The following is a 27,969-nucleotide window of genomic DNA, read 5'->3' on the forward strand; positions in this document are numbered from 1 at the left end:
TGTGTGGACAAGCTCACAGCCCACCTGGTGTTAAGTGGTTACTGGAGCCCATAGACATCTACGACGTAAATGCGCCACTCACCTTGAGATATAAGTTCTAAGGTCTCAAGTATAGTTACAGCGGCTGCCCCACCCTTCAAATCGAAACGCATTATTCCTTCACGGCAGCAATAAGCGGGGTGGACTCACAAGAGGTCCTACCACCAGTAAAGATTATGATAAAGAAGTTGTTGGTAGTGATTAACATTTCGATATTTCCGTGCATTTAAAATTAAAAAAAAAAAAATTTTCTATCATAGTCTCATGGTGTGTTTACGCCACTGAAGTATATAGGTCTATGGTTTACGCAGGGAATTATCTGCTTTTTGGGTATGACTTGGTTTTTTGCTCTGGTTTTTACTTATTAATTCTATTAATATTCTTTTGTAACATCAATTTTGTTTAAAAAACTATTGCTTGGGCCGATCGTGCCTCTCTATCGCTTGTTCCGCGTTCTCGCTTGCACGCTCAGGCAGAACGTGACAGTTTTTTGTGCGTGAACGCATTGCCTGCGGTCAGCCCACTGAGTTTCTCGCCGGATCTTCTCAGTGGGTCGCGTTTCCGATCCGGTGGTAGATTCTGCGAAGCACTGCTCTGGCTAGGGCCAGTGTTAGCAACACCACTCCGGTTTGAGCCCCGTGAGCTCACCTACACGTTAGGGTGAAGCTGAAGTAGCCTCTCAAGACTATCAGCATGGGTAGGGAAAAAATCGTTTTATAAGACATAAAAAAACAGAAATAAATAAACCAATTCTGTACTTGGAAAACATCACAAAGAAGCAGAACAGAAAGTTGCGTGGAGCTAGTCCTGGTGGATAACAACTACGATAGCGTCCCCGAAGAAGGGCTGACCGCTCCAAGGGTAGCTGCTACTGTCATTAACATTCAAATGGGCAGTAATCTAACTTTTTCGGTGTCAACAATCATAAATGATGAATATATTGATTGCATTCTCAAAACCTTTATTGATATATTTTATTGCATTGACGAATGAGCTCATGACTTTTTTTTATTGCTTAGATTGGTGGACGAGCTCACAGGCCACCTGGTGTTAAGTGGTTACTGGAGCCCATAGACATTTACAACGCAAATGCGCCACCCACCTTGTCTCAGTATAGTTCAAGCCGAAACGCATTACTGCTTCACGGCAGAAATAGGCGGAGTGGTGGTACCTATCCGTGCGGACTCACATGAGGTCCTACCACCAGTTGGGTCCTACCTACCATCATGAGCCGGCTCGTTAAGAGGTAACCAGAGCCAGATCAATAGTTATATCACAATGAGAATACCACCATCCGTCTCGAGGTCTAAGACTTTAATTGTATGGTATACTGGTTCTCCCACTGGAACTCAAGAGCTTACGTGTTAATTTTTTTTTATCTTAATTGTTCGATGTCGGTTTTTCTGAGACAAACATAAAGTCTTTCTTAAAGTTTCGTCCCAAAGCGTAGTCGACACCAGCGCTTTTGTTAAACATCATAACGTGAACTTTACCACCAACACCTGAAGTGATGATCACAACCACTCTGTCAAGAGTGACACCGATAAAGAAGAATCAGTTAATTAGAAATTAACAACACGATTTTACTAGCTTTGTATGTATGTATGGAATCTTTGAACTTAATTTTTACCGACTTCAAGAAGTAGGATTAACATGATGATGATGCATTAAAGGACCGATGATAATACAATATTTTTTTTAAGTCGCTCTAATATCCTGACCAGTATCAACAGGATAACAAAATATGAGATTATTTAGTTACTTCTTGATTGCTAATTAAGCGTGTTTTTTTTAAGCTACATCCATATACTATCGAACAAGTTTATTTTAGGATAGGTACATAATTCACTAACGAGACTTCGCGAAACCACAACCTTTGACCTTACGAGGTAAATAGGCATAAAAGTTGAACCGCCGTGTACAGGTCGGTACTTAGCATCGATTTTAAATATACAGTATAATCATCATGCATGGAAAGTTATGTAGGCCGGGAAATAGAGATGACGGTGGATGGCCGTGTTAGTGCCAAGATCTTAATTTTATTTTCTAGGCTTACGTATTATAATTATAAGTTCATGGTTGGTCTTATGTGAGCGCATAGCGGAGCACATAGACAATAAAACATCAATGTCCCAAACTCATGAAACTCAAGATCGAATTTGATATATGCTTGGAAAGTCATTCATCATCATCAGCCCATAATTGAACACTGTTGGACAGAGGCCTCACACGACTTACGCCTATGGGCCCGGTCTTCGATTATTCTTATCAATTTGTTGCAGTCCATCTAGGTATTTGCTAATTTAAATTCAAAAATTCAAATTCAATACAATTGGTTTTATTAATTAATGTTTGGTCTCGGTCTCCCAGACTACACCAGCCCTACCACTGCGGTTGTCATGTACACAGGCTAACACAAACCGTAAACAAAACACCGATCGATATAACTCAGTACTACGTTCAAAACGGTTGATGTAACGTAAAGGGGAACACATATTTTAGAAACAACAAAACGAATCTGATTCCGCAAGCCGCTTAAGTCCGTTCGACAACAACAAAAAAAAAGCGCGCTTTTTGACGTCTGATACGGCGGGAAATGACCCCGAGAACTTACGTCCAGAAACGCGAATGAAGAATTCAGTGAACGAGGACACCTCGAAATTCAAATTGTGGAACAACGTGGCGTCCTGCATGGAGAAATGGTTCGGTGATAAACGGCTCTGGTTATTTGGCAACAACCTGCCGCTGTTACCGAGAAGGTATGTCAATAGACAACGAAGAACTACGTAACCTATTTGACTGATTGCGATGCTACATGCTATTAATTGTTAATACATTTTATTAGCGTGATATGTTTGTGAATAACCTTTCGGATGTGTCACAGATTAAAATTACATTAAATATTTGTTATATGTCATGTTCGTGTGGTAACGGAAACTTTGAAAGTTATTCTCACCGCCTTCAAGAAACCCGATTAACTTAAATATTCATTCCAGAAAATTGAATGAGCGCGCATTAAAATTTAACGCACCTACCTATTTGTTATCGTAGTGACGTTTTAATGGACAAACCACAACAATGATATTAGATATTGCAACATAAGCAAAACTGTGACGTAGGTAATCTCAGTTCAAAGCTCATAATTTTTATAATAACTTTCATTACTTGTGATACAGCGAATTATCAGTACTTGAACGAGTATAGAGTGCATAGAGTACAAAATTATTTAAATTTAAAATTTATCGTTTCAATAATTTTAATCTTAAAATGATAGTTCAAGATCTATGGAGCTCACATTGGGCAATTAAATTTAACTGTCAATTTTAGTAGGCAACCTTCATTGCATCATAGTAAATGGGTGTAAGGGTCAGGAAGTTCTCGAGTGGCGATCATGCTCGTGAAAAGGCAGCGTGGATAGGCCTCCCACCAGGAAGACAGACTACCTGTTAAATGTCGCAGGAATCTGCTGGATGCGGGAAGCGCAGGGCCTGCCATTATCGCGAACCTTGGGGGAGGCCTATCTCCAGATGATGTCGATGATAATGATTATGATATTTTATATTTAATATATTCGTCTTCTAATATACCTACTCGTCCTTCATCACAAAAACCGTAAAAAGTATTCAAAACATCGGAAACAATAAAATGACAATAAAAAACGTGGGATTAAACCGTAAAAGTAGTTTTAATAATATCTTAATAGTATTATCAGTTTTTAATTGAACAGAATAGGCATTTCAGCTGGCGGCAGCATTTTGACTGCGCCTCTAGTATTACTGATGACCATGAGCGATGTTGACCGGTTACCACCAGACAGACTTCTCTAGTTTGCCTTCGCACAAAAAAAAATGAAAGTTTGTGTGGGATTTTCTGACTTCCACGTGCTACTTGAAGAATTCCGTCGTCAGTAGTTGTTGCCGACAGACATACCTTTATTAAACTTTAATTAATAAAACATATTCTTTATATATTTTTTTTCTTCATAAATTTTAATGTAAAGAAAGTTACGAGATTGGCCACTCTGGCCACTCAAGCATAGGTGAAAATGGTAGTTTTAAAATACTGTCAAGAAAACACCCAAAACCAACAGTTATCCGGGATAAAGCACGCGTCACTCTCCAGTCCATAAACTACAATTAAATTTGTAGCTTGTTGTTACGTAAAATCAAGAATCAGAGATCACTCTGTGTGAGATCATTATTGCCAGATAACAAAAAGCATCAGATGTCTAGGTTAAATCGTTGTTTGTTTGGTTCCTTGGCGCGAGAACCTCGTTTGAGGTTCTACCCACGGTCTTGAAAAAGGTCCAATGCAGATGCCGTGTACGTCTTTTTTTTTTTATAATTTTCCCTCGAAAATAATATGATTGAACAGTAGTAGTATGCTCCAGTATCGCTTTCTACTTTGAAAAAGCGGTGACCGTATTATTTTTATTGCTTAGATGGGTGGACGAGCTCACGGCCTACCTGGTGTTAAGTAATTACCGGAGTCCATAGACATATACAACGTAAATCCCGCCACCCACCTTGAAACATGAGTTTTAAGGTCTCACTTTTAACAGTACAACGGCTGTCCCGCTCTACAAACTAAAACGCATTACTGCTTCACGGCAGAAATAGGCAGGATGGTGGTACCTACCTGTGCGGACTCACAAGGCGTCCTACCACCAGTAAAATTACACATCCGACCCAAGCGACGGGGCAACGCAAAGCTGCCTTTGCCTAAAAGACGTCATAACGGACCCTCCGGACCGCTTTCTATACTTTTAGGCCTTCAAGCACCGGTCATCGAACTCGTCGATTACGACGAAGAGTTCGACGTCCAAACTAAACCATAGACACAAACCACCGTGTTTCTCGCCGGATCTTCTTAGTGGATCTGGATTTCGATCTGAGGGTAGATTCAGCGAAGCACTATTTATATTAGGGCCAGTGTTAGTTATCTACTGGAGTAGCTGGAATAGTCCCTTACCCAGCGATTAGGTAGTGACAAAAACCAATGATCCCCATTGACCATTATTTGACCATTGAAATCAAGTAGAAAGCCAGTTGGAATTAAAAAGCCTCTACCTTTTTAGTGAATCTTTTATGCACTGACAACCAAAAACATTATTTAAGCCTCAAGTTTACAAATTAATTTGCAACATCTATTGCAATAATCCACCTCGGATAAGTTCCATCTGACATATAGATTAGTTTTGCTAAATACAATTAGTGCGTACTATATTCTACTAAACATTTTTTTTATAAATACATTACGGGTTTGAAAACGCAGGTTACGAGAATCTAACATTTTATAATACAACAAAACCTGACCTACTTCAAATACTTATTAGATTTTGAATGTTGAAATGCGACGCGAGACAAGGTTGTTTCTATGGTGCTTATTCTCAAGGATTGTTTGACCATGACCGAAGAATATTGTGTAATGCATAGTAAATACATACTTACTACAATATGGTTTAAGTATGACAAATTTTAATATCTTTTCCGTATCGGCATGAGGAAGCATTGATTTTTTGTCGACGCGATTATTATTTTTTTGACACTTACTTTTTGACGATTTTATGACACTTAATATGTTAACGTGCTGACGGCCTATCCGTAGCTAAGTGTTTGAGATTCAATTTGAGATCTGACGTATATATATTATCTCAGATTATAAAGAGAAACAAATTTTTCCGATGCATTCTTCTTGCTTAAATGACAGAAGAACAAATATGTCATTTTTTCGTTGGATCCTTTAGTTTGATCGTGTACCTTTTGCATTTATAATAAATTTATGTATGATATGAAAAATCATTAAGTAAATATTTACAAGAATATAAGATCAAATTAGTGAAATCATGAAAGGAGATATAAATAAATATTTGGTGTCGCCTTGTGTTGTTACTGCATGGTATGTTGTGTTTTAATTTGTCCAAATTGTTATAATTCCTATTTTTTTTTGTGTACGTTCATAGACCAATTTATGTTCACTATTATTACATTATTTTCTATACTAATATTATAAAGAGGAAAGATTTGTTTGTTTGTTTGTTTCGAATAGGTTCCGAAAGTACTGCACCGATTTGAAAAATTATTTTTCCATTAGAAGCTGACATTGTCCCTGATGAACATAGGCTACAATTTTTTTTTTTTTTCATGTTTGTTTTAATGTTTCCGAAGCGAAGCGAGGGCGGGTCGCTAGTACTTTAATAAAGTTGTAATGGCCTAAAGGATAAGACTCCCTGTGCATTCGTCTCGAGTGATGCGACTGAATCCCGCACGCTTTTACCAATTTTTCCAATGAAATCTTTTATTTCCTTTATTTATCACATGTTCGGGTGATAAACCGTCTTGTGAGGATATAAGTTATCACCACATTGCCTGTTTCGGTCGTGAAGCAGTGATGTTCTACTCGAAGTTTAAGTTGTATATCTATCTACCACAAAAGCCATACATACGGAAGTGTGTAGCTGAGTGAACTCATCCCATGTAAAGAGCAAAAGAGATCTAGGGTGTTCTTATTGAAGAAATAATTTTTTTCTGTATCTTAAAAAAAATATAATATTAACTTGTCAATATTATCTATACGGTTCTTATAAAATTATATAGAAAGGTGACAACCCTAAATAGTATTTAGGTCGGTTTTCATAGACGTAGCTCGTCTATCAATCTATAAAATTGTTTCTTAATAATGATATTAAATATAATGACCATAAAAACTTCAGATTAAAGTAGGTAGTATTAATAATACATCCCTATAACTGAGATGCTTTCCATTAACCCACAGGTCACGCGCCAGTAGCCGCGCAATGGAACGCTACGAGAAACTTGCCAAGCTAGGCGAGGGCTCCTACGGTCTGGTCTACAAGTGCCGCAACAGAGACACCGGCGAGATAGTCGCGGTGAAGAAGTTCGTTGAAAACGAAGACGATCCACTCATCAGGAAGATCGCTTTGCGGGAGATACGGATGTTGAAGGTAAATAGATATTAATACGCCTTTACTTATATTAGCTTCAGACGTATGTATGTTCGTAACGGAATCTTTGAACATGATTTTGACCCCTTTCAAAACGTCGGATTAACTCGAAATTTGGTATACTTATTAAGGATCGATGACAATCCAACATGAAAAAAAAAAATTGAAAAAATATATAATGAAAAAATTGATAATCAACTAAGCAATGGAAAATAAATAATAGTGTATTAAGTAAAAAAAATATTTTCTTTTGTTTTGGTTGGATTGTCCATAAAAGCGTATTTTGTTAGTTTTTTTAAACTATTATTTATTTTTAAACATTATCTTTAGAATCGTTTACAAGGTCAAAGTGGAAGCCAGGACGATACACAACTAGTTTTTTTTCGATTCGTTAGTTAATTCCTTTAGCATTTATATATTTGAACAATTTGGCAAAATAATTGATGTTCTTTTCTTAATTGGTGTTCGTTTTTCAATTATGTACGATAGATTACGTGCGATTTCAACAAATGTTATATTAATACATCTAAAATTTCGTCTACATTAACTTATCTAGAATTATCTAGAATTTTAACTTATTTTTTTTTTAAATAGAACTTGAAGCATCCGAACCTTGTTAATTTAATTGAAGTTTTTCGACGGAAGCGCAAACTGCATTTGGTGTTTGAATACTGTGACCACACGGTGCTGCACGAATTGGAAAAGTATCCAGCCGTGAGTACCTATCTATCTTGCGTTCAAACTTTTAATTTTAATTCTTTTGTTAGTGTTTTTTTGCTCACTTACACCAGTACTTAATTCATTCTTTTTTTTATTGCTTACACGGGTGGACGAGCTCACAGCGCACCTCGAGCTATGTGGCTACTGGAGCCCATAGACGTAAATGCGCCACTCACCTTGAGATATGAGTTCTAAGGTCTCAAGTATAGTTACAAAGGCTGCTCCACCCTTCAAACCGAAACGCATTACTGATTCACGGCAGAAATAGGCAGGGTGGACTCACTAGAGGTCCTACCACCAGAAAGATATCAAATTCACGGGGTGCGTTTTGCGATGGGCTCATTAACGTTAGTAAAATCTTGACATAGTGACTTATTAGTAAAAATATGTTTAAAATGTAATTATTTTTTTAAGCCTTGACTGTAAAACTATTCAAATGTACCTATATGTTTTTTTGTGGGATAGAGTATCATGTTTTTTTATTTCCACACGACCATTCAAGACTCATAAGACAGTATAAAACAAAAGAGTGTCTGGTTGATTGTATCGGTTTTTTTATCCTACCTATTCTGATAGCCTTGACAGGCTATTTCAGCTGCTCCTTGACGTGTAGGTGAGCTCACGGGGCTCAAACCGGAGTGTTGCTAACACTAGGCCTAGCAAGAGCAGTGCTTCACAAAATCTTCCACTGGATCGGAAACGCGATCCACAGAGAAAATCCGGCCAGAAACTCAGTGGGCTGTGTCTATGGGTTAATTTACTCGTCGAGCCCTTCGTCGCAAGCGACGGGTTCGGCGAGCACGGTGACCGGGATTTGAGGTACCTAAAAGCACCGTTAATGGATCTGGAAGGATCCGTAATGACGTGTTTAGGGTGACGTCGACTGTTTACCATTCGGTCCACAGGATCGGATATGTCTAATGCGACATAAAAACTGAACTACAAATAAAAATCAGTACATCTTTGACGTAACAACGGATCCGTCCTTGAATGTCACTGTGTTTACGTCACTGCGGATTATCATTAACCAAGATCGTAAAATTTTGTCAGACATTTGACAAAGTACACGAGTATATCGAGGGGTAAAAGGCTATTTCGTTTAAGTGACATTTTTGCAACTGTACAGAAGAGCCATTTAAAGATTAAAATATATTATATATTATATATATGTTGGCGGAGGAATGGCGAAGGATGTGTCAATTATCCACAACTTAAATTTCCACTCTGATCATAAAATGGTCCGTGCTGCATTGACTGGGATACCTATGAAAAGGACAAGGAAGTATCTTATCAATAATTCAAGGATAGTGTGTACGGGAGAAAGCGAAGCACTCTCAGCGAATCTCAAATTATTGGCAAAGAACCAACACTTCAATAAAGATTTATCCATTGAAGAAAAATACAATAAGTTCATACAAATATTAAAAGAAGCGACAAGAAAGACTAAAATAGAAGATAATAGAGCGATTTCAAAACAAACACAGGAACTACTTCAAGAAAGGAAAAACCTCATTAAAGGAAAGGAGGATAAATATAAAATATCAGAAATTAGTAAGAAAATAAATGAATAAATTAGAAAAGATAGAAAAATTAAAAGGGACAACACTTTGAAAAAACACATAGAGAAGACAGGTGGAATTAAAAAGGCTATAAAAGAACTAACAGTAAAAAAGGACTGGATGCCAAAAGTAAAGACTGACAAAAATAACTACACTTGTAAACGACCAGAAATACTGGAGTTGGCTACAGATTATTACAAGAAACTATATAAAAGCAACAAGAGCGGAAGAGCTCAAATAAATGAACTAGAATCTGTAGGAACTAATATCACACCTACAATTTTGACGGAGGAAACAATGAAAGCAATCAATTCTCAAAAAATAGACAAAACTCCTGGATCTGACCAAATAGCCAACGAACTACTAAAATCGGTTGCATCGACCATTGCCCCGATATTGACTGAACTGTTTAATGAAATTATTGAGACTGAAGATATACCCACCGATTGGACAAAATCAACTATAATTTTATTACACAAAAAGGGAGACAAAGGAGACATTGGAAATTATCGCCCAATTAGTTTGATGTCCAATGTGTATAAAGTATTTTCTAAAATTATACTCTCGCGAATTACAACTACACTTGATGAAAACCAACCAAAGGAACAAGCCGGCTTTAGAAGCAAATTTTCAACGATAGATCACATACACGTTGTAAGACAAATCATACAAAAATACAAAGAATACAATAAATCCTTTTATATAGGATTCGTTGATTTTAATAAAGCCTTCGATTCTCTAGAACATTCATTTATTTGGCAAGCACTACAGAGTCAAGGAGTGGAGGCCAAATTCATAAAAATTCTTCAAAACATATATTGTGGAAGTGTAGCACAAGTGCGGCTTGAAAAAACTGGTAGACAATTCCCAATAGAACGAGGGGTTCGTCAAGGAGACCCTATATCGCCTAAGCTATTTACGGCTGTTTTGGAGAACATATTCCGGAATATAAATTGGGAAAAAAATGGCATTAACATCAACGGTGAAAATCTCAACCATTTAAGATTTGCGGACGATCTGGTCCTCTTTTCTGAATTCCCGGAAAAACTGCAGCATATGCTACAAGAACTGTCAGATCAAAGTGCAAAAGCAGGGCTATCGATGAATACCGCTAAGACCAAAATTATGACCAATTCTACGAAGACCTATAATATCACCGTTAACAATGAAAAAATCGAATATGTGGAAGAGTATGTTTACCTGGGGCAGTTAATATCGCCAAGTGACACTATGCAAAAAGAGATCGATCGGAGAATAGCCAATACTTGGAAGAGATACTGGTCCCTCAGTGAAATAATGAAAAATAAAGATATGCCTATGAAAGACAAACGAAAAGTATACAATACGTGCATTCTACCATGCCTGATCTATGGATGCCAGACATGGGCATTGACAAAAAAACAATTAAATAAAATAAACATATGTCAGAACAATATAGAAAGAAGTATCACTGGAATTAAGAGAAAAGATAAAATTAGACTAACATACGTAAAAAATATAACAAAATTAAAAAGCGTCGAAAAGGTACATAAAATGCAAAAGTGGAGATGGGCAGGACATATGTTAAGAGAGACACAAGAAAAGTGGACAAAGAATGTAACGGAATGGTACCCAAGAGATGGCCATAGAAGTAAAGGCAGAAAAAATCAAAGATGGGAAGATGATTTCAAAAGAATAGCTGGCGGAGAGTGGCTGAGAAAGTCAAAGGACAGGACCTTGTGGAAAACATTAGAGGAGGCCTATGTCGAGAGACAAGCTGTTTCCCAGCATTAAAATATATATATATAATATTTAGATATAAGCATTGTAAATTTTTTAACAGCAATAAAGGCTTATTATTATTATATGTTGGCCCACGACAGGGATGGCTGAGCGGTAGGTTCCGTTATCACTCGTATTCGATTGAACTCAGTTTAGTCAATAAAACTTTTCAATAATAATTATTGAAACTCAACACACACAACTTTCACAATGACAGGGTAAACCGACAGTTTCGTTCCACATACCGACAGACCGACTGACTGACTGACTGACTGACTGTCAGTCAGAGACTCACTGACTGAGACGGACGGAATGACTGTTTGACACGGAATGCCACGACTCTGTCCACGTACCGCCATTTTATACTGTGGCGTTACGGAGTCTACCCTTCATTTTGTGATATTTATCAAAACAACATTTCATCATTTAAAATAATAATCAAAACCACCGTCTTAATATTACTAAAAGTCGTTATCCACGACAACTAAAAGTCGTTATCCACGACATATATATAAAAATGAATTGCTGTTCGTTATTCTCGCTAAAACACGAGAACGGCTGGACCGATTTGGCTAATTTTGGTCTTGAATTATTTGTGGAAGTCCAGAGAAGGTTTAAAAGGTCGATAAATATGAAAATGCTCGAAATTAAATAAAACTAACAGTTTTGTTTTTCCTTTGATGTGTCCCCCGTCCGTCTTTTATTTATCGATTGAGGCACTACGAAGTCTGCCGGGTCAGCTAGTTTGGAATAAATATCATAACAAAAAAAAGCTTCTTCAACTATTTGAATGGAGTAAGCTTAATTGAAGTTCAATTAGAGACATCGAACTGTTGATGCTAATGCCAAAAAAAAAACGCACCTTTAATTATAAGATAAATGTCGCGTATTAAGGGAAATGTCGCTTAATATTTTCACTCTGTTTTTATATAAAGGAGTGATTACTGGTGGCCCAGAGGCCTTGTAGTTTCACCAGGACAGGTAACTTTTTACCCTCGATTTATGTACTTTAAGTATATACTAATGTTACGACTTGGGGTTATTATAACCGGCGTGCTTTGAATGTGGCTTAAAATACATAGGAAGACAAACTTGTGATGTGTTATAAATGACTGTGCTAGTCAATATTATATGTAGTATAGGGCTGTCGAGGCCTAAGATATTTACGCTCCTTAAAAAGTATAAAGGGTCATGCAAAATAGAATTTATTGAACAATTTTATGAATTTAATTATTTTATCTCAATTCTGAAACATTTTTGGATACGTTCTGCGATGTTGTCTCCATATGTACGAGATGCGGTGCTCCTATTTCTAACAACCCTGGCATAGAACAACGGAATGGGTATTGATAGCATGTTTTCGGATATCCTTCACTTGAACATTTCAGATTATAATCGATTCTAATGTATCACAAATATACGTATGTATGTGCGGCTACCTTTACGATAAATGATAAAAAGCTTAGGCGACAGAAAGCTTAGGATAAAAAGAAACACGAATTACCAAAAAGTATTCATTGTGCTTCTAATGTTATATCGGTATTTTAAAATTTACAATTCTTTATCTTTACTATACATTTAGGTACATTTGTATGGATGCCTTATTTAGAATCTGTTACTAGACTATAGACTACACTATAGTCGAACTATACCCTATGGTCGACTGGAAGAGAATGCCCATGGCATTAAGTCCGCCTGTGTACAAGTTTTGTTTTGTGCATAAAGTATAAATAAATATACTTAAATCTATACCATTTATAAAAATGTGTAGACTTAAATCCCTAAGAACATGTTAATTTTTTGTTGCATTACGGTACTGTTTCGGTATCAGTCTGGTCGGAGTATTTAAATAGCTCAAAATTGTTTAATTTACTGTAATTACAGATATTGAAACGTAAATAAAATTTATCGTGTTTTTTTTTGCTTAGAGTTTTATCTTAAATTTAATGTTATATTTTTTATTACTTTGCCGCAGGTGGATTTAGTGAATATTTGGCATAATGAACATGAATTCAAAATTGCGCAGCCATTCAATTCTCAGAGATCAGGATCTGATGGTAGGACCTCTTGAGAGTCCGCGCCGGTAGGTTCCACCACCCTGCCTATTTTTGCCGTGAAGCAGTAATACGTTTTGGTTTGAAGGGTGGGGCAGCCGTTGTAACTATACTTGAGACTTTAGAACTTATATCTCAAGGTCGGTGGCGCATTTACGTTATAGATGTCTATGGGCTGTAGTAAGTACTTAAAACCAGGTGGGCTATGAGCTCGTCCAACCATCTAAGCAATAAAAAAATAATAATAAAAAAAACTGAAAATCATTCCTTTTTCGCCAGGGCTGCCCCGAACTACTTTCAAAGCAGATAATCTGGCAGACTTTGCAAGGGGTCGCGTACTGCCATCGGCATAATTGTATCCACCGTGACGTCAAACCAGAGAACATACTCCTCACGAGCGACGGAGTCGTCAAGCTCTGTGACTTTGGATTCGCAAGGATGATCAGTGCGTATAAAAAATTATTTCAATTACTTAAGGGTTAAACAGTGTTAATAATAATCTGAATGAGTAGAGAAACAAAAGGCAAACGAAGCGATTGTTTTGTTTGAAAATAGATAAAATATTCATCTATACTTAATAATATTATAAAGCTGAAGTGTTTGTTTGTTTGAACGCGCTAATCTCAGGAACCACTGGTCCGATTTGAAAAATTCTTTCAGTGTTAGATAGCCCATTTATTGAGGAAGGCTATAACATCACGGTAAGACCAATACAAGTGGAACACCAATAAAGAATGTTTCAAAATAGGGACTTAAATAGCTTCCTTAACATTCTATAATTCAAAAATATTTTCTACGTAAATGAAGTGGGGGGTAAAATTTAGCGTTATGCCAAAGCAACTAATCCACGCGGACAGAGACGCGGGTAAAGCTAGTTTATTGATACAACTCGAATGACAGTTATCGCGTGTATAGTACAATAATGATAAATCAGAAAAATCCTTTCTTGGTCAAAAACGCTGGTGCAAAGCTTCACCTTAATTCGATAAAAAATGCGTAACGTTTAAAACATGAACGAACTAATGGCGGATGCCCTCAAGCGTCGTACAAGGTCATTGCCCCGTACGTCAAAAGGTTTTTAATACATTACGTGCCGTTCACTTTTTGGTTCGGATATTTACAGACTGACGTTGGATTTTTTATTAGTATTACTACCTGCCATTATTATATAGAGAAGCTTCCGGATTTTTACCGTTATGCTCGGAACTAGTAATTCAGACGAAACACGGATGAAGGTGCCTGAAATCGAGACCACGTTATTATGAACCCACTCCATTTTCCTAATTTCCATCCTGAATTTTCACAACTACCGTCCTTCAGGTGGCAGCTGTTCGTCGGAATATTCAGTTCACACCATGATTCCGTTCGGGGTGGACGTCAGAAGGAGAGCTAGTAACTATTTAATTTACGTTCTACTAATTTTGATATGTAGCTTCCGAAGTATTAAGCCATCTGTTAGTATTCGTTTTTGTGTACGAGATTGGTTGTTTTATGATGTTGCTCTACTGTTGACTGAATTTTTTTTATGTGCTCTGCTTTGAATAAGATAAGATTGTCGATATTACAATCCAATCGCATTTTTAAGCTACAGTTCTACTGTAATATCTTAAAATATGTTTTTAAGTTACAGTACAAGCTATACTGTATTAAAAACGTAGAACAGCGAAGCAGTACACTGAATAGATAAATTTAGTATTTTCTTTAAAAATTCATGTAAAAACCTTCGAAGAACCTATCACTACATAGTATAAAACAAAGTCGCTTTCTCTGTCCCTATGTATGCTTAAATCTTTAAAACTACGCAACGGATTTTGATGCGGTTTTTTTTAATAAATAGAGTGATTGAAAGGGAAGGTTTATATGTATAATAACATCCATTAAATAGTGGAAAAATCAGTAATAAATTACAGTTTCCGAAGCGAAGCGAGGGCGGGTCGCTAGTATGATATATGATAATAATAATAAAAAAATGATAAATCACATAAGATTATATAAAGTAAGATTCCCTGTACTATGGTAACCCGAGACTGATACATAATTAAATACGAAAAAATAATATATGGATATTGAATACCCAGACAAAGAGCAAACAGCAAACGTGTTTGTTACACGTATTTTTTTCCGACATGGGTATTGAACTCACGACCCTCACTAACTACTACATCCTCGAGTCAAACGATGGCACGCTTTTTTCTCATACCTATCCGCTGGTAACCTACGAGGCTATTCCAGCTGTGCCCGGACGGGTAGGCGAGCCCCCGGGCTCAACCTGCGAGAATTTGCTAACACTAGTCCTAGCAAGAGCAGTGGGCTATATGGCATGAGTTTCTATTTATTCCCCTAAAAAAATTGATACCTATTATACAGTCGATTTGTGAACACAGTATACCAAAAACATTGTGACATTTAACATTCAGCGTTCGAAAGTCCGAATTGTCTCTTGCATAATCGTTATCTGAAAATAATATGTCAATAGTACAAGTACATACCTTAATCTATACAAATAAATAAAGCTGAAGTGTCTGTTTGTCATATTAAAATATCCGTTTTTACTACATGTATATACAGTATATATATGTACGAAAAGAACATTTTTAACAATTTTTGTCTATCTGTCTGTCTGTTTGTTCCGACTAATCTCTGGAACGGCTGGACCAATTTTGACGGGACTTTCACTGACAGATAGCTGATGTAATAAGGAATAACTTAGGCTACTTTTGTTTTGTTAAAATCCACGTGTACGAAATCGCGAGCACATCTAGTTCTAAATATATTTCAAGGAAGCAAGGAGAGTGACTCCGAGCGCGAAAAATAGGCCTGTAATTTACTAGGACCACAACCGCTCGACAACGGGGCTATTAATTTATACATGCAATCAAAATTTTAGAAAACGGGTTTGCTTATTTTTATTTTAGCTTGTTTGGTTTTAGTTCGCGTTTGAGTCAATTTTTTGTTGTTAATTGCCCGATTGATACGTACCTAGCGTACGCCACAACCACTAAGCTTTTTGGAGCTGGATGTAAAAAAAAACGGTTTTATTCAATATCTCTATAAGAGCAATACCGTCTTTACCATAAGGGCACACGGGGCCCGTGCCCAGGGCCCCCATTCTCAGGGGGCCCCGAAAGACCTACAATTTCTCTCACACGTTTATTCTCAAAACCATTTTTGTCGGGCACATTACACTTTTTTCACAAATCAGTAATCAGAAGGTATTTACAAGGCATATACTATGCTTATAATAGAAGATTTTGCTCAACAGAAATCCCGAAAGAAACCGTTATCGAAATCGTAACCAAAAAACCAGCAGCATTCTAATATCATTAATGACATATTATATCATACTGTATTTGATTACCTATAATAAATGGTCTCAATCTCAGTAAAAAAATGTTATTATAATTCGCTTTTTTTTACTTTCCAAAAGGGCCTCAAATGCTTGTGTGCCCAAGGGCCCCATCCTAGTTTAAGACGTCCCTGTATAAGAGTGCACGTTTGAAATAAGTTGCTAGTCATCAAATCACGTGTATCAATGACCTTGACACGCTTTGACATGCGCTCAGATGAAGCATGTCAAAATCGATTGGCGAAATCATTCTGTATATGTAAATAGATCTAACATTTTATTTTGTTGCAATGAATAAATAATATGCACTTGTGCAATTGCAACGTCAGTTCTTTGCCTGTTTGTCTAGTATACACACAGAAACGCACTGATATGATTATTAACAATGTTTAATTAAAACGACAAAAAATATACAGCAAACTGAAATGTTTCATTCTGCGGGTATTTCTTAATGAACCAAGCGGAATGTGAAAAGTAATTAAGTATAAGTTCTGATATGTTTTGAAAATAACTGACTGAATTCCGTTGATCGCTACGCTGTGGTTACATAGGGGAGTGCTCTGAGGAATTGTTCGAGATAATACTGACATCTCGCTTATACCATCACACCGCCCGCCATCGGAGTAGAGTTCATCCATACTACCTGGAGCCACTACGTTCATCCACAGTGCGTTTCCAGAGATCTTTTTTGCCACGTACCATCCGGCTATGGAATGAGCTCCCCTCCACGGTGTTTCCCGACATGTCCTTCTTCAAACGAGGCTTGTGGAGAGTATTAAACGTCCATGAGCGACGGTAACCACTCACCATCAGGTGGGCCGTATGATCGTCTGCCTATACGGAAATAAAAAAAAAGTCTACAATCTACATAGACTATATAAGTCGTCTTGGCTAAAAGGACAAGAAGTCCGGGGCACTCGTATCAGGCGATGCGATAATGTCGGCGATCAAATCCCGCAAGGGGGTAGATACATTTTCTTTTCTAAAACGTACCTACCACGTTTATATTCACGAACGATTTCCACGAAGAAGGAATAACGTCGTGTAGTAGAGTAAAATGAAAACAACGTAATTACTGTGTGCTTAGTGCGAGCTGAGCTATCATGGGTATATATATAAGGGTATTATGAGATGAGATGAGATGAGATGACCAACAAATGCCGAAGATTTTTTTATTAGCACTGATGCAAAGGGTTTGCCATTAAACTTCTATATCTAGTCTTTTTTATGAGCATTCTTTTATTCTCTCAATTTACAATCGATATTAATAATAGCTTATTGGTTGGTGACTCAGAAACAATCTTGCACAGATAGGCCAGTGCATTAGTACCTATACCTATCCTATTTTAAAAAGAGTAGGGGCTTTGGGTTTTGAATATTGAGATCAATTAAAATAGGGTTTTAGTCTGGTTGAATCAATGTGTTATTACGGGAAGCGAATGTCAGTTTTAGGATCCGCTCCTTTGACTCTGAAACGCGTGCGTGCCCATTCTTTTTTTAAATTAAAGATTTTTTTTTTTAAATTAAAAGTTTGAATTGTTTTATGTAATAAGAATAAACTTAAATTAAATTGAAATCTAAATGTTGGTTGTATATGAAGATAAGACTTATTTAAATCATTAACAACCCTGATATTTATTATTAGATTTTTTTTTATTGCAATCGATGGACTGTCGACCTTGGGCTGCCAGGTGTGAAGTATTAACCTGAGTCAGATACGACAATGTCATCGAAAACTTTCAGAAGTGCTTTTAGAAGTTTTTTTAACAATTGTAATTGTCATCATAAATACGGGAAGACGGAGCGTGGATAGTCCTCACACTCTGTGGACGAACGATCTGTTGAGGGTTGCGGGAATGCGCCGGATGTAGGCAGCGCAAGACCGGTGGTCGTTGAATGGCAATAGCATTGCTCATGCATTGATATTTTGTTACATTTATAATATGTACTAGCCGTACTCGCCCCCTTCGCTGGGCATTTAAAATTAACGTTATTATTTATTGTCATCATCATTAGAGAATCCGACACTCATATAAATAATTAGCCTATCCATTATGTACATGTATTTTCTACATGGATACCAAGTTTCAAGTCAATCGGATGCATGGTTCAGTAGTTATAACGGAACATCCGTAAAACCACTGTAGATTTATATTTTAGTGTAAATAGGTAGATAAGTATTAAATTTACAAAAATGCAGATTACCGTGAATTTTGTGTGTTTAACTTTTATTAAACGATACTGTTCTATCAATTTGAAACTCTGTTGAGGTCGATCATATTGGCAACAAAAATTAAAATTCAGTTGTTAGTGAACTGGAAAAAAAATCCCTACCGTCCTTATTTCTGTGAAGTAAGCTATGTACTGGTTTCAAGGTTTTCTTAACCGAAAAACTATATAAGACCTTGGATTAATCCCGAGAATCTCCGAGAGACTCCAATAGGAAAGTTTGAACGGAACTAACAAAGCCTTGGTCTATAAATAGCCGAAGGCGCGCCATCGCTATTCGCGTCGTACCCACGTAGCTGCGGCGCCATCAATCAAAGTCTTGGAAATACGTAAATTAGATGCTGACGATGCATGATACAGGTTTATCAGTATAGTCGTATAGCTTGCGCGCTTTTAGGCTAGATGGGCAAATCTTTGGCCTGCCCAGTGTTGAATACGACCATTATCTTTAGGTCTAAGGTATTGATTAGTTAGTTAATGACTTTACCACCCTTAAAACCGGGACGCTTAACTGCTTCATAGCCGAAAAGCGAAACCAACCCAACTTGACAAGCTGATATGAGAAACGGTTTGGAAGTAGTAAGTTGTGTGAGTTAAATGATTGAAAACATAATGTAGCTAACAGATACCTTTCCGCCATCATCTTTAGATCTGAGGTCGATATATTGATTAAGTAGTTAATGACTTTCCCACCCTTAAAACCGGGAAGCTTATCCGCTTCACAGCCGATATGCGAAACCAACCCAACTTGATAAGCTGATATGAGAAACTGTTTGGAAGTAGTAATTTGTGTAAGAGTTAAATGATTGAAAACATAATGTAGCTAACAGATACCTTTCCGCCATCATCTTTAAATCTGAGGTCGATGTATTGATTAATTAGTTAATGACTTTCCCACCCTTAAAACCGGGACGCTTAACTGCTTCACAGCCGAAAAGCGAAACCAACCCAGCTTGATAAGCTGATATGAGAAACTGTTTGGAAGTAGTAAGTTGTGTAAGTGTTAAATGATTGAAAACTTAATGTAGCTAACAGATTTCTTTCCGCTAAACATGCCCAGGTCCAGGAGAGAGTTACACGGACTATGTTGCGACGCGCTGGTACCGAGCCCCTGAACTGTTGGTCGGAGATACCATGTACAGCACGCCGGTCGACGTGTGGGCCATAGGTAGGGATTGAGCTGCCAAACGTAAAGCTATAGATCGGGTAGTCACCCGCCAAACTCAAATCCATTTTGAACTGAACTCGCAGACGCGAAAGATCGCACTGGTGATGTGAAGTGAGTTTGTTTTTCAAACGACTTTGATTATCATAATTCAACTATACTCCTTTACTGAAATATTCAGTTTAGTTTTCATTATAATATTATCGTCTTTTTTTTTCTTTTTTTTATTGCTTAGATGGCTGGACGAGCTCACGGCCCACCTGGTGTTAAGTGGTTATCGGAGTCCATAGACATCTACAACGTAAATGCCGCCACCCACTTTGAGACATGAGTTGTAAGGTCTCACTTTGACACAGTTTGAACAATATAACGGCTGCCTTACCCTTCAAACCGAAACGCATTACTGCTTCACAGTAGAAATAGGTGGAGTGGTGGAATCTGCCCGTGCCGACTCACAATACGTCCTACCACCAGTAATAAATTACGCAAAATATAATTTTGCGGGTTTCATTTTTATTACACGATGTTGTGTGGAAGTTAATCGAGAACATTTGTCAAGGACGTATTTCATTGGAAAAATGATTAATATCGGACCGCATATATCTAATTACCTCCTATTACCTGTAACGTAAGGATTTGTGAGATCCTCCCGTTTTGACGTATATGTATGTAGACAATGTGATCTGTGACTTACCATTCATTGTAGCATCAGGACCATATAGGTACGTGCTTTGTGCTTTTGATCTCGTGAAGCAATTCCTCAGGCTGTGTGTTCGCGGAGCTCCTGTCAAGTGAGGCTCTGTGGCCGGGCAAGAGCGACTTGGACCAGTTGTACCTCATCAGGAAGACGTTGGGGGATCTACTCCCGCGGCACATGACCATCTTCTCGCAGAACACTTTCTTTCAGGTGAGTGATGGTGGTGAAGTGAACTTTTATTTATTTATTTTTATTGCATATATGGATGGACAAGCTCACATCCCGCCTGGTGCTAAGTGGTTACCGAAGCCCATAGACATCTACAATGTAGATGCCGCCACCCACCTTGAGATATGAGTACTAAGGTAATATATAATATATAATAGTTAAAACGGCTGCCTCTACACCCTTCAAACCAAAACGCATTACTGCTTCACGGCAGAAATAGATAGGGTGGTGGTACCTAACCTAGCGGACTCACAAGAGGTCCTACCAGTAAAAGTACTACATTTCATTTTGTCATTAAAAGTCCCACTCTTGATGAAGCCACCCCACAGACACAGCTGAGTTTCTCGCCGGATCTTCTCAGTGGATCGCGTTTCCGATCCGGTGGTAGATTCTGCGAAGCACTGCTCTTGCTAGGGCCAGTGTTAGCATCACTCCGGTTTGAGCCCCGTGAGCTCACCTACTAGCTAAGGTTACGCTGAAATAACCAATCAAGGCTATCAGCTTAGGTACACTTAGGTCACTTAGGAACAAAAAAATGAAGCCATCGATCAAATTTGCGTATTGACTGGTGAAAAGGGTGTATTGTGAGCAGTTTGGTAAGAGTCCTTCCTATTTCTGCCGTGAAACAGTCATGCGTTTTTGCTTAGAGGTCGTGACAGGCGTTGTACCATACAATTGACAGTTCGACTACAATTACCGTGGTATTCACGCCTCTCCTCATGTCTCCAAGGGGCTGTGGGCTCGTTCACAGATCAAATTCTTTTTGGTTTTAGGGTATGGCGCTACCGGAGCCGACGACTCTAGAACCACTCGAAAAGAAGATTCCGCCGCGTTATGCCAACAACGAACTCATTCTAGACTTTTTGAAGGTTTGTGATCCTATTGTCGATGCGTTTAATTAGTTTGCCATATTTGAATTTAACATACAGCGCGAATAGGAGTCGTTCGTGGTAACTAAGGGAACTAACTTGATGTGAATGAAGAGAATAGATTAAATGATTCTTGTAACTCCTAACCGCCTTTGTCGTCGTTACCTAAATGGGTTATTGACTATTGTCATTGATCAAGTCATGACATTGATGTCAATTTGTTTCGATTTGTATACATAACAACATACATGAAGTTCGGAGTGGCTTAGCCTTGGAGTAAATGTGTCTTAAAGACACAGCCCACTGAGCTTCTCGCCGGATCTTCTCAGTCGGAAGTCGTCGTGGCCTAAAAGATAAGACGTCTGGTGCATTCGTCTCTAGCGATACACCGGTGTTCGAATCCCGCTGGCGGATATCAATTTTTCTAATGCAATACGTACTTAACAAATGTTCACGATTGACTTCCACGGTGAAGGAATAACATCTTGTAAAAAAAATCCAAACCCGCAAAATTATAATTTGCGTAATTACTGGTAGGTACGGGTAGGTACCACCGCCCTGCCTATTTCTGCCGTGAAGCAGTAATGCGTTTCGATTTGAAGGGTGGGGCAGCCGTTGTAACTATACTGAGACTTTAGAACTCATATCTCAAGGTGCAAGGTTCTGTTTCTTCAGAAATGCCTGGACAAGGATCCCATGATGAGGTGGACTTGCGAGCAGCTGTTGCGGCATCCGATCTTTGAGAACTTCCTGTTCACGGTGCCTCACTCCGATCACGAAGAATACGAAAGGGCCAGGAGAGCTCAGGTAAGCTGTGTGATGTGTTTGTCCTGGGATGTGTGTGTGTGTGTGTGCGTGTGCGTGTGCGTGCGTGCGTGCGTGCGTGTGCGTGTGCTTGTGCGTGTGCGTGTGCTTGTGCGTGTGCGTGTGCGTGTGCGCGTGCGTGCGTGCGTGCGTGCGTGCGTGTGTGCGTGCGTGTGTGCGTGCGTGCGTGCGTGCGTGCGTGCGTGTACGTGTGCGTGTGCGCGTGTGTGTGTGTGTGTGTAGAAGATTGCACAAAATGGGAATGACTTGCTCGCTCCGGGCATTTCAATATTTCAATAATTGTTACGTTATAATACTCATTGTAAAAATGAATATTTAAAAAAAATCTAAAATTAAAAGAAAAAAAGACATGCCCGCTAAGTTTCTTGCCAGTTCTTCTCAGGACGGAGGCTAGTTTTTGTGAATTGGCGGTAGTTCTTTTTGACGTTCAACAAGTAGGTACTTTCATTTATGTTGAATAAATTTGATTTGATTTGGTTTGTGATTTGGCCGTCAATTTCGGGTACTCAGGTACGCAGACACTATAACCATAAGAATGCCGACTTCGATTTTGGTATAACAGATCGAAGGCTTTTTCACTGGAGTAGTTAGTGGCTGTGTGATATACTTACTATCTTGTTGTGAATGCGATCATAGCTCTTTTAATGATTTAATCGTTAACGTTAACGTGTTATGAGCTTCTTCGGACACATCATGCGGTCTCCCAGACATGAATTAGAGAAGCTCATAATTACGGGTCGCATAGAGGGCAAGCGCGCTGTGGACAGAACACCAGCCAGACGGTCAGATCTAGTAAGAGAAGCACTTGGTGGTAGTCTGTACCATGCGGTCCATGCCACCCATGATCGAACACAGTGGAAGAACGTCACATGTGGCCGCGATCCTCAGCAGTAAGGGAACGTTATAGAAGAAGATCTAATCTTAACTCTTGCGTTTACCAGCTTCAAAAACATAATTCGTGCTACCTACGTTCCTTAGATATAGAATACTAATCGGATAGGACTCTTGGTACATATCATCCAGTGAATGATGACCCTTTGAATATGGGACTAAACATAACATTGAGATACTGGTGGGTAGGACAGCTTGTGAGTCCGCGCGGGTAGTTACCACCAGCCTGCCTATTTCTGCCGTCACGCAGTAATGCGTTTCGGTTTAAAGGGTGGGGCAGCCGTTGTAACTAACTATACTTGAGACCTTAGAACTTATATCTCAAGGTGGATGTCGCATTTACGTTGTATATATCTATGAGCTCCAGTAACCACTTAACACCAGGTGGGCTGTGAGCTCGTCCACCAATCTAAGCAATAAAAAAAAACTCACATAATGTCTTAAAACAAGCAGCGGCAATATTGTTATGATATCTAGGGCCTGTGATTACGGTAGCCACGTAGCATCGCGTAGGCATCGCGTCGGCCGTGAGCTCTATCACACTTTTAACGCAAAAAAATAATGTGATTTTGGAATAGTTTACTCTGTGTGCTTAGTGCGAGTTTTTTAACGTTGTCGATAGCGTAAAAGTTAACCTAATTTTGTATGCAGTTGGAACAGCGCCCCTAGCGGCAAACGTAGGCAAACGATCCCATTCCATACAAATTTGCGTTAACTTTTACGCTATCGAGAACGTTAAAAAACTCGCACTGAGCACACTGAACGTGTCTGTGAACAAATTATCAACTTTCCAATAAATATCTTATTTCAATAGAACTAGGAAAATATATTTTTTTTATTGCCCTTATAGGCAGACGAGCATACGGCCCACCTAATGGTGAGTGGTTACCGTCGCCCATGGACTTCAGCAATGCCAGGGGCAGAGCCAAGCCGCTGCCTACCGCAGTCAATAATAAATGTCAATAAACGTTTATCAATTATATGAACAGCACGAATTCAAATCGGCCCAAGGAGTTAATCAAGTGGAAGATACTCCGACGTATCGGTCGAGTTCCTCCATTGGAACCGCGAAGAAAAAATCGAAGACTAAATGATAAATTGGTTAGACATTAGAATGATGCGGTAGATCTATAGATACTACTCTACTATATACTATATCTATAGTTTTTATACGCATATAAGTTCCCTATAAACTTGAGACCAGAGTGACGTCACTTTTTTGAAATTAAGTTGAGTGGCTACTGGAATGGAGACATGAAGTTGAGGGTTTCAATTTTAAATAATGATTCTGGTATACTTCAACACGGAACCGTAGGACCGTAAATGCAAGACGAATATACCGTATCAATTTTATTTTTTAATACACTCCACGTTACCTGGTCCCGTGCTAAGTTCGTAAAGAATTTGTGTTAAAGGTACCAGATAACGGAAATAAATGTAAGATTTTTATTATACACATACATATATTTAATACGCATCCATAACCCTGGAAAAGACATTTTATATTTATCATACAAATATCTTCCCTTGGCGGGATTCGAACCCGCGACCCCCTTGTGTAGTGACCATGTCACTTACCACTACACCAGACGGCCGTTAAACATTATGGTGACGTGAGTGGTTACCGTCGCTCATGACGTCGGGAATGCGATGGGCCCAGCCAAGCCGCTGCTGTAGGCCCTACCTACCCTACCTATCCCTACCCTACAATAACAAGGGTCTCGCGCAGGTACAGTCATCCCCGCTCCTGCCGCAGCTGATCGTCAACGAGAGAACTCAGCCTAAAGGCAAAAAGTCGGATCTGGATTCCCGGAGTCATCTGCCCACCATATGACTAGCGCCGCCAGCGCGACACCGGAAGTTGTCGTGATTCTATTAAAGCTATTGAATCATCAAACAGTGTTTAATTCATTTTTGTGTGGATAGAGAATGACAGAGAATGTTACATATTATGTTACAACAGATGGGCTGAGTCAGTCAGCTCATTTCCTTAGCTATGTAAAGAACAGCTGTAGCGTAAGCGAATTGTGGCGATAGCCATCATAGAACACAAGATATTTGACAGATGCTTGAATCTCGCTTACAGCGTTTTCAAGACGAGCTTGCATGTACCTACACATATATATTTTTTTTATTTTTTTTCCTACCTATTCTGGTAACCTCAAGGGGTTATTCTAGATTCGTAGAGCTTGTAGGTGAGCTCACGGGGCTCAAACCTGACGACGTTGCTAACACTAACCCTAGCAAGAGCTGTGCTTCGGATCGGAAACGCGACCCACTGAGAAGATCCGGCGAGAAACTCAGTGGGCTGTGTCTGAGGGTTCATTTACTCGTCGAGCCCTTCGTCGCAAGCGATGGGTTCGACGAGAACGATGACCGGTGCTTGAGGTACCTAAAAGCACCGTTAGTGGATCAGGAGGATCTGAAATGACGTGTTTTGGGCGACGTCGACTGCTTTCCATTCGGTCCGCAGGATTTAAACAAGTTTAGAACAACATTCGGACCGTCGCGTCGGTTTACCGAACAATATCACCCGCTTAGTGAAGACCTTCGCTTTGTCGTTAAATCCCCCAAAGTATAATTGGACACAGTTCAAACAATCCAGCGATGTTTTTATGGCCTATCTAACTGTCAGTGCCCATGAGGGACTTCTGGCTATGCCATGACAGGTGGGTGAGGATTTCTAACATCTGCCCTAGCAAGTGCAGCAATGCTTCGCCGAATCCGAATCGTCGATAAACGCTGTGGTTATGTTGGATGTCTCTTCGTTGCGTTCGCTCTTCTGTGCTTCGAGAGCTTAAAAGCACAACACAGCGACCAAACAGCATGAATAAACTACTTCGGCAATTTTTACGTGTTTTCACCGTGTGGTCCATGGTCATGGCTGGTTATGGGTGCCCAGATATAATGCTAATGCATACGTCTCTGCATAAAAAGTATCTCGTGTCTACATAAAAAGTATGCAGTGACCTTTGTTGAACTTATAGCTGTCTAGAAAAAATCGCAGATGGGCCCAGTGTAGTAGGCGCAGTGTAGTAATAAAATTCACATGTTTTATTAATCTATAATTTATTTTACTGTATATATGTATATAGGCTTGACGTTCGATGTATTCAGCTATGTTACGATGGCTTTTTTGCTAATGAAAGTTATTTTATATATTAATTTCTGTTTCAAAAATATTGTTTTTGTAGACGACTCATCAAAACTACAAACATTTTAAAATATTTTTTAACACATTTAAACATGTTTTGTACTCATTTTGTAACATTTATAACATATAAATTTATATAAACATACATATAGTTCAACATATATCGACGCTTGAAAGGCAAACGTGACTAAGCGACAATGCGTGAACTTTACAGTAGACTAATTTAAAGTTGAAATACCTGAAAACAAATTATATTTTAACGAATCTAGCTGTAGGATTGAAATGATTTTAATAAACCTAGAAATATATATTTTTTGCGCATCGAATATGGTTATTGCCTATAATTTATGTACAAAGCAGTTATTGTCGCGTCACGTTTGCCTTTCAAGCGTCGATATGAATCCGGAATTTATTTTCTATGGACAACAATTAATGTAAATTGTTTCCTGTGTGTTTATTTTGACCTGAATTGAAAAATATTTTGATTTGGAGCTTTCGACCTCTTTTTATCCATATAAAATTTGGATTCTACAGAATTTCATGGGAATATAGTAAGAGTCAAATTTAAAATTATCAGCTTTATAGAAATTATTCCTAGAATGGAACACAACACAAATAAATCATATTACCATAGTACGAGTAAATTTATAAAATTTTCTCACATTTGTCTCATCAGATTATAATTTATTTGATGATTTTATATGGTAGCTTGACTCTGCCCCTGGCATTGCTGACGTCTGACATCAGCGACGGTGACCACTTACCATCAGGTTGGCCGTCTGCCTACAATGGCAATAAAAAAAAAAAATGTGTGCGTGTACTAGTGTACACACGTAAGAAGTGAAACTTCTTTATGGCCTTATTTTTCGAAAAATGATCTACATGCAACTTTCTAGAAATTGGTTAAATAAAGTTAAATTAGATAAAGTTTAAACAAAAGGATTTTATTATCATAGACATGAATACAAAAAAGTTAAATTAGATAAAGTTTAAACAAAAGGATTTTATTATCATAGACATGAATACAAAAAAGATGGCGCGTAACGGAAAAATGTGACGCGTAACCGAAAAATGTGACGGTAAATTTTTTTCCAACGCCGATAAGGAAGTTTCACTTCAACAAAAATAAAAGATTATGCAACTGTTACAAAAGATTGATTATCATTATAGTTTCAAAGTTTTAATTTTATTTCAACATTCAAATATTAGGTAAGTAATATTGTAAGTATATATTTAAATATCAATAAAATTGTATTATTTTCTAAAACATTAATAATTCTTAATCTTAGTAAAAAAGAAAGTTACTTTTACCTTTAACTTAATACTTTTAATGATTAGAAATTGTAAAATTAAAATGAACTAGTATTTAATTAATTAAATTAGTGTAAAATTTTAAATTACATGTGGAAATAAATAAAACTTTATTTTATTTTTTACATTGTTTTATTAACAAATTTTCCACCATGTA

The 27,969-nt window shown here is 38.1% G+C and overlaps 2 protein-coding genes across 9 annotated transcripts in view; both read left to right on the forward strand.

Moving 5' to 3' along the window:
• The window catches only part of LOC105842984 (uncharacterized), a 204,130-nt gene that overhangs the window by 107,317 nt on the left and 68,844 nt on the right, over positions 1-27,969 (forward strand). The gene's annotated exons all lie outside the window — the stretch shown is intronic.
• On the forward strand, positions 322-27,935 carry LOC101735958 (cyclin-dependent kinase-like 4). 8 transcript variants are annotated; one of them, XM_021353587.3, is made up of 11 exons: positions 2,497-2,798; positions 6,814-7,003; positions 7,598-7,717; positions 13,377-13,542; positions 14,418-14,489; positions 19,727-19,840; positions 20,602-20,744; positions 21,536-21,631; positions 22,307-22,438; positions 24,337-24,448; positions 25,077-25,244. In XM_021353587.3, the coding sequence occupies exons 1-10, from the start codon at positions 2,668-2,670 to the stop codon at positions 24,439-24,441; spliced, it is 1,269 nt and encodes a 422-aa protein (XP_021209262.1). In that variant the 5' UTR covers positions 2,497-2,667; the 3' UTR covers positions 24,442-24,448; positions 25,077-25,244. The 8 variants fall into 8 exon arrangements, with proteins under 8 accessions (XP_062532024.1, XP_021209262.1, XP_012553092.2 ...); XM_021353589.3 differs by having other exon boundaries at positions 2,507-2,798; positions 19,733-19,840; XM_021353590.3 differs by lacking the exon at positions 2,497-2,798 and adding an exon at positions 5,762-5,937.

Source organism: Bombyx mori, chromosome 25 (genome assembly GCF_030269925.1).
Source record: "Bombyx mori chromosome 25, ASM3026992v2".
In the NCBI taxonomy this organism is placed as follows: Eukaryota; Metazoa; Arthropoda; class Insecta; order Lepidoptera; family Bombycidae; genus Bombyx; species Bombyx mori.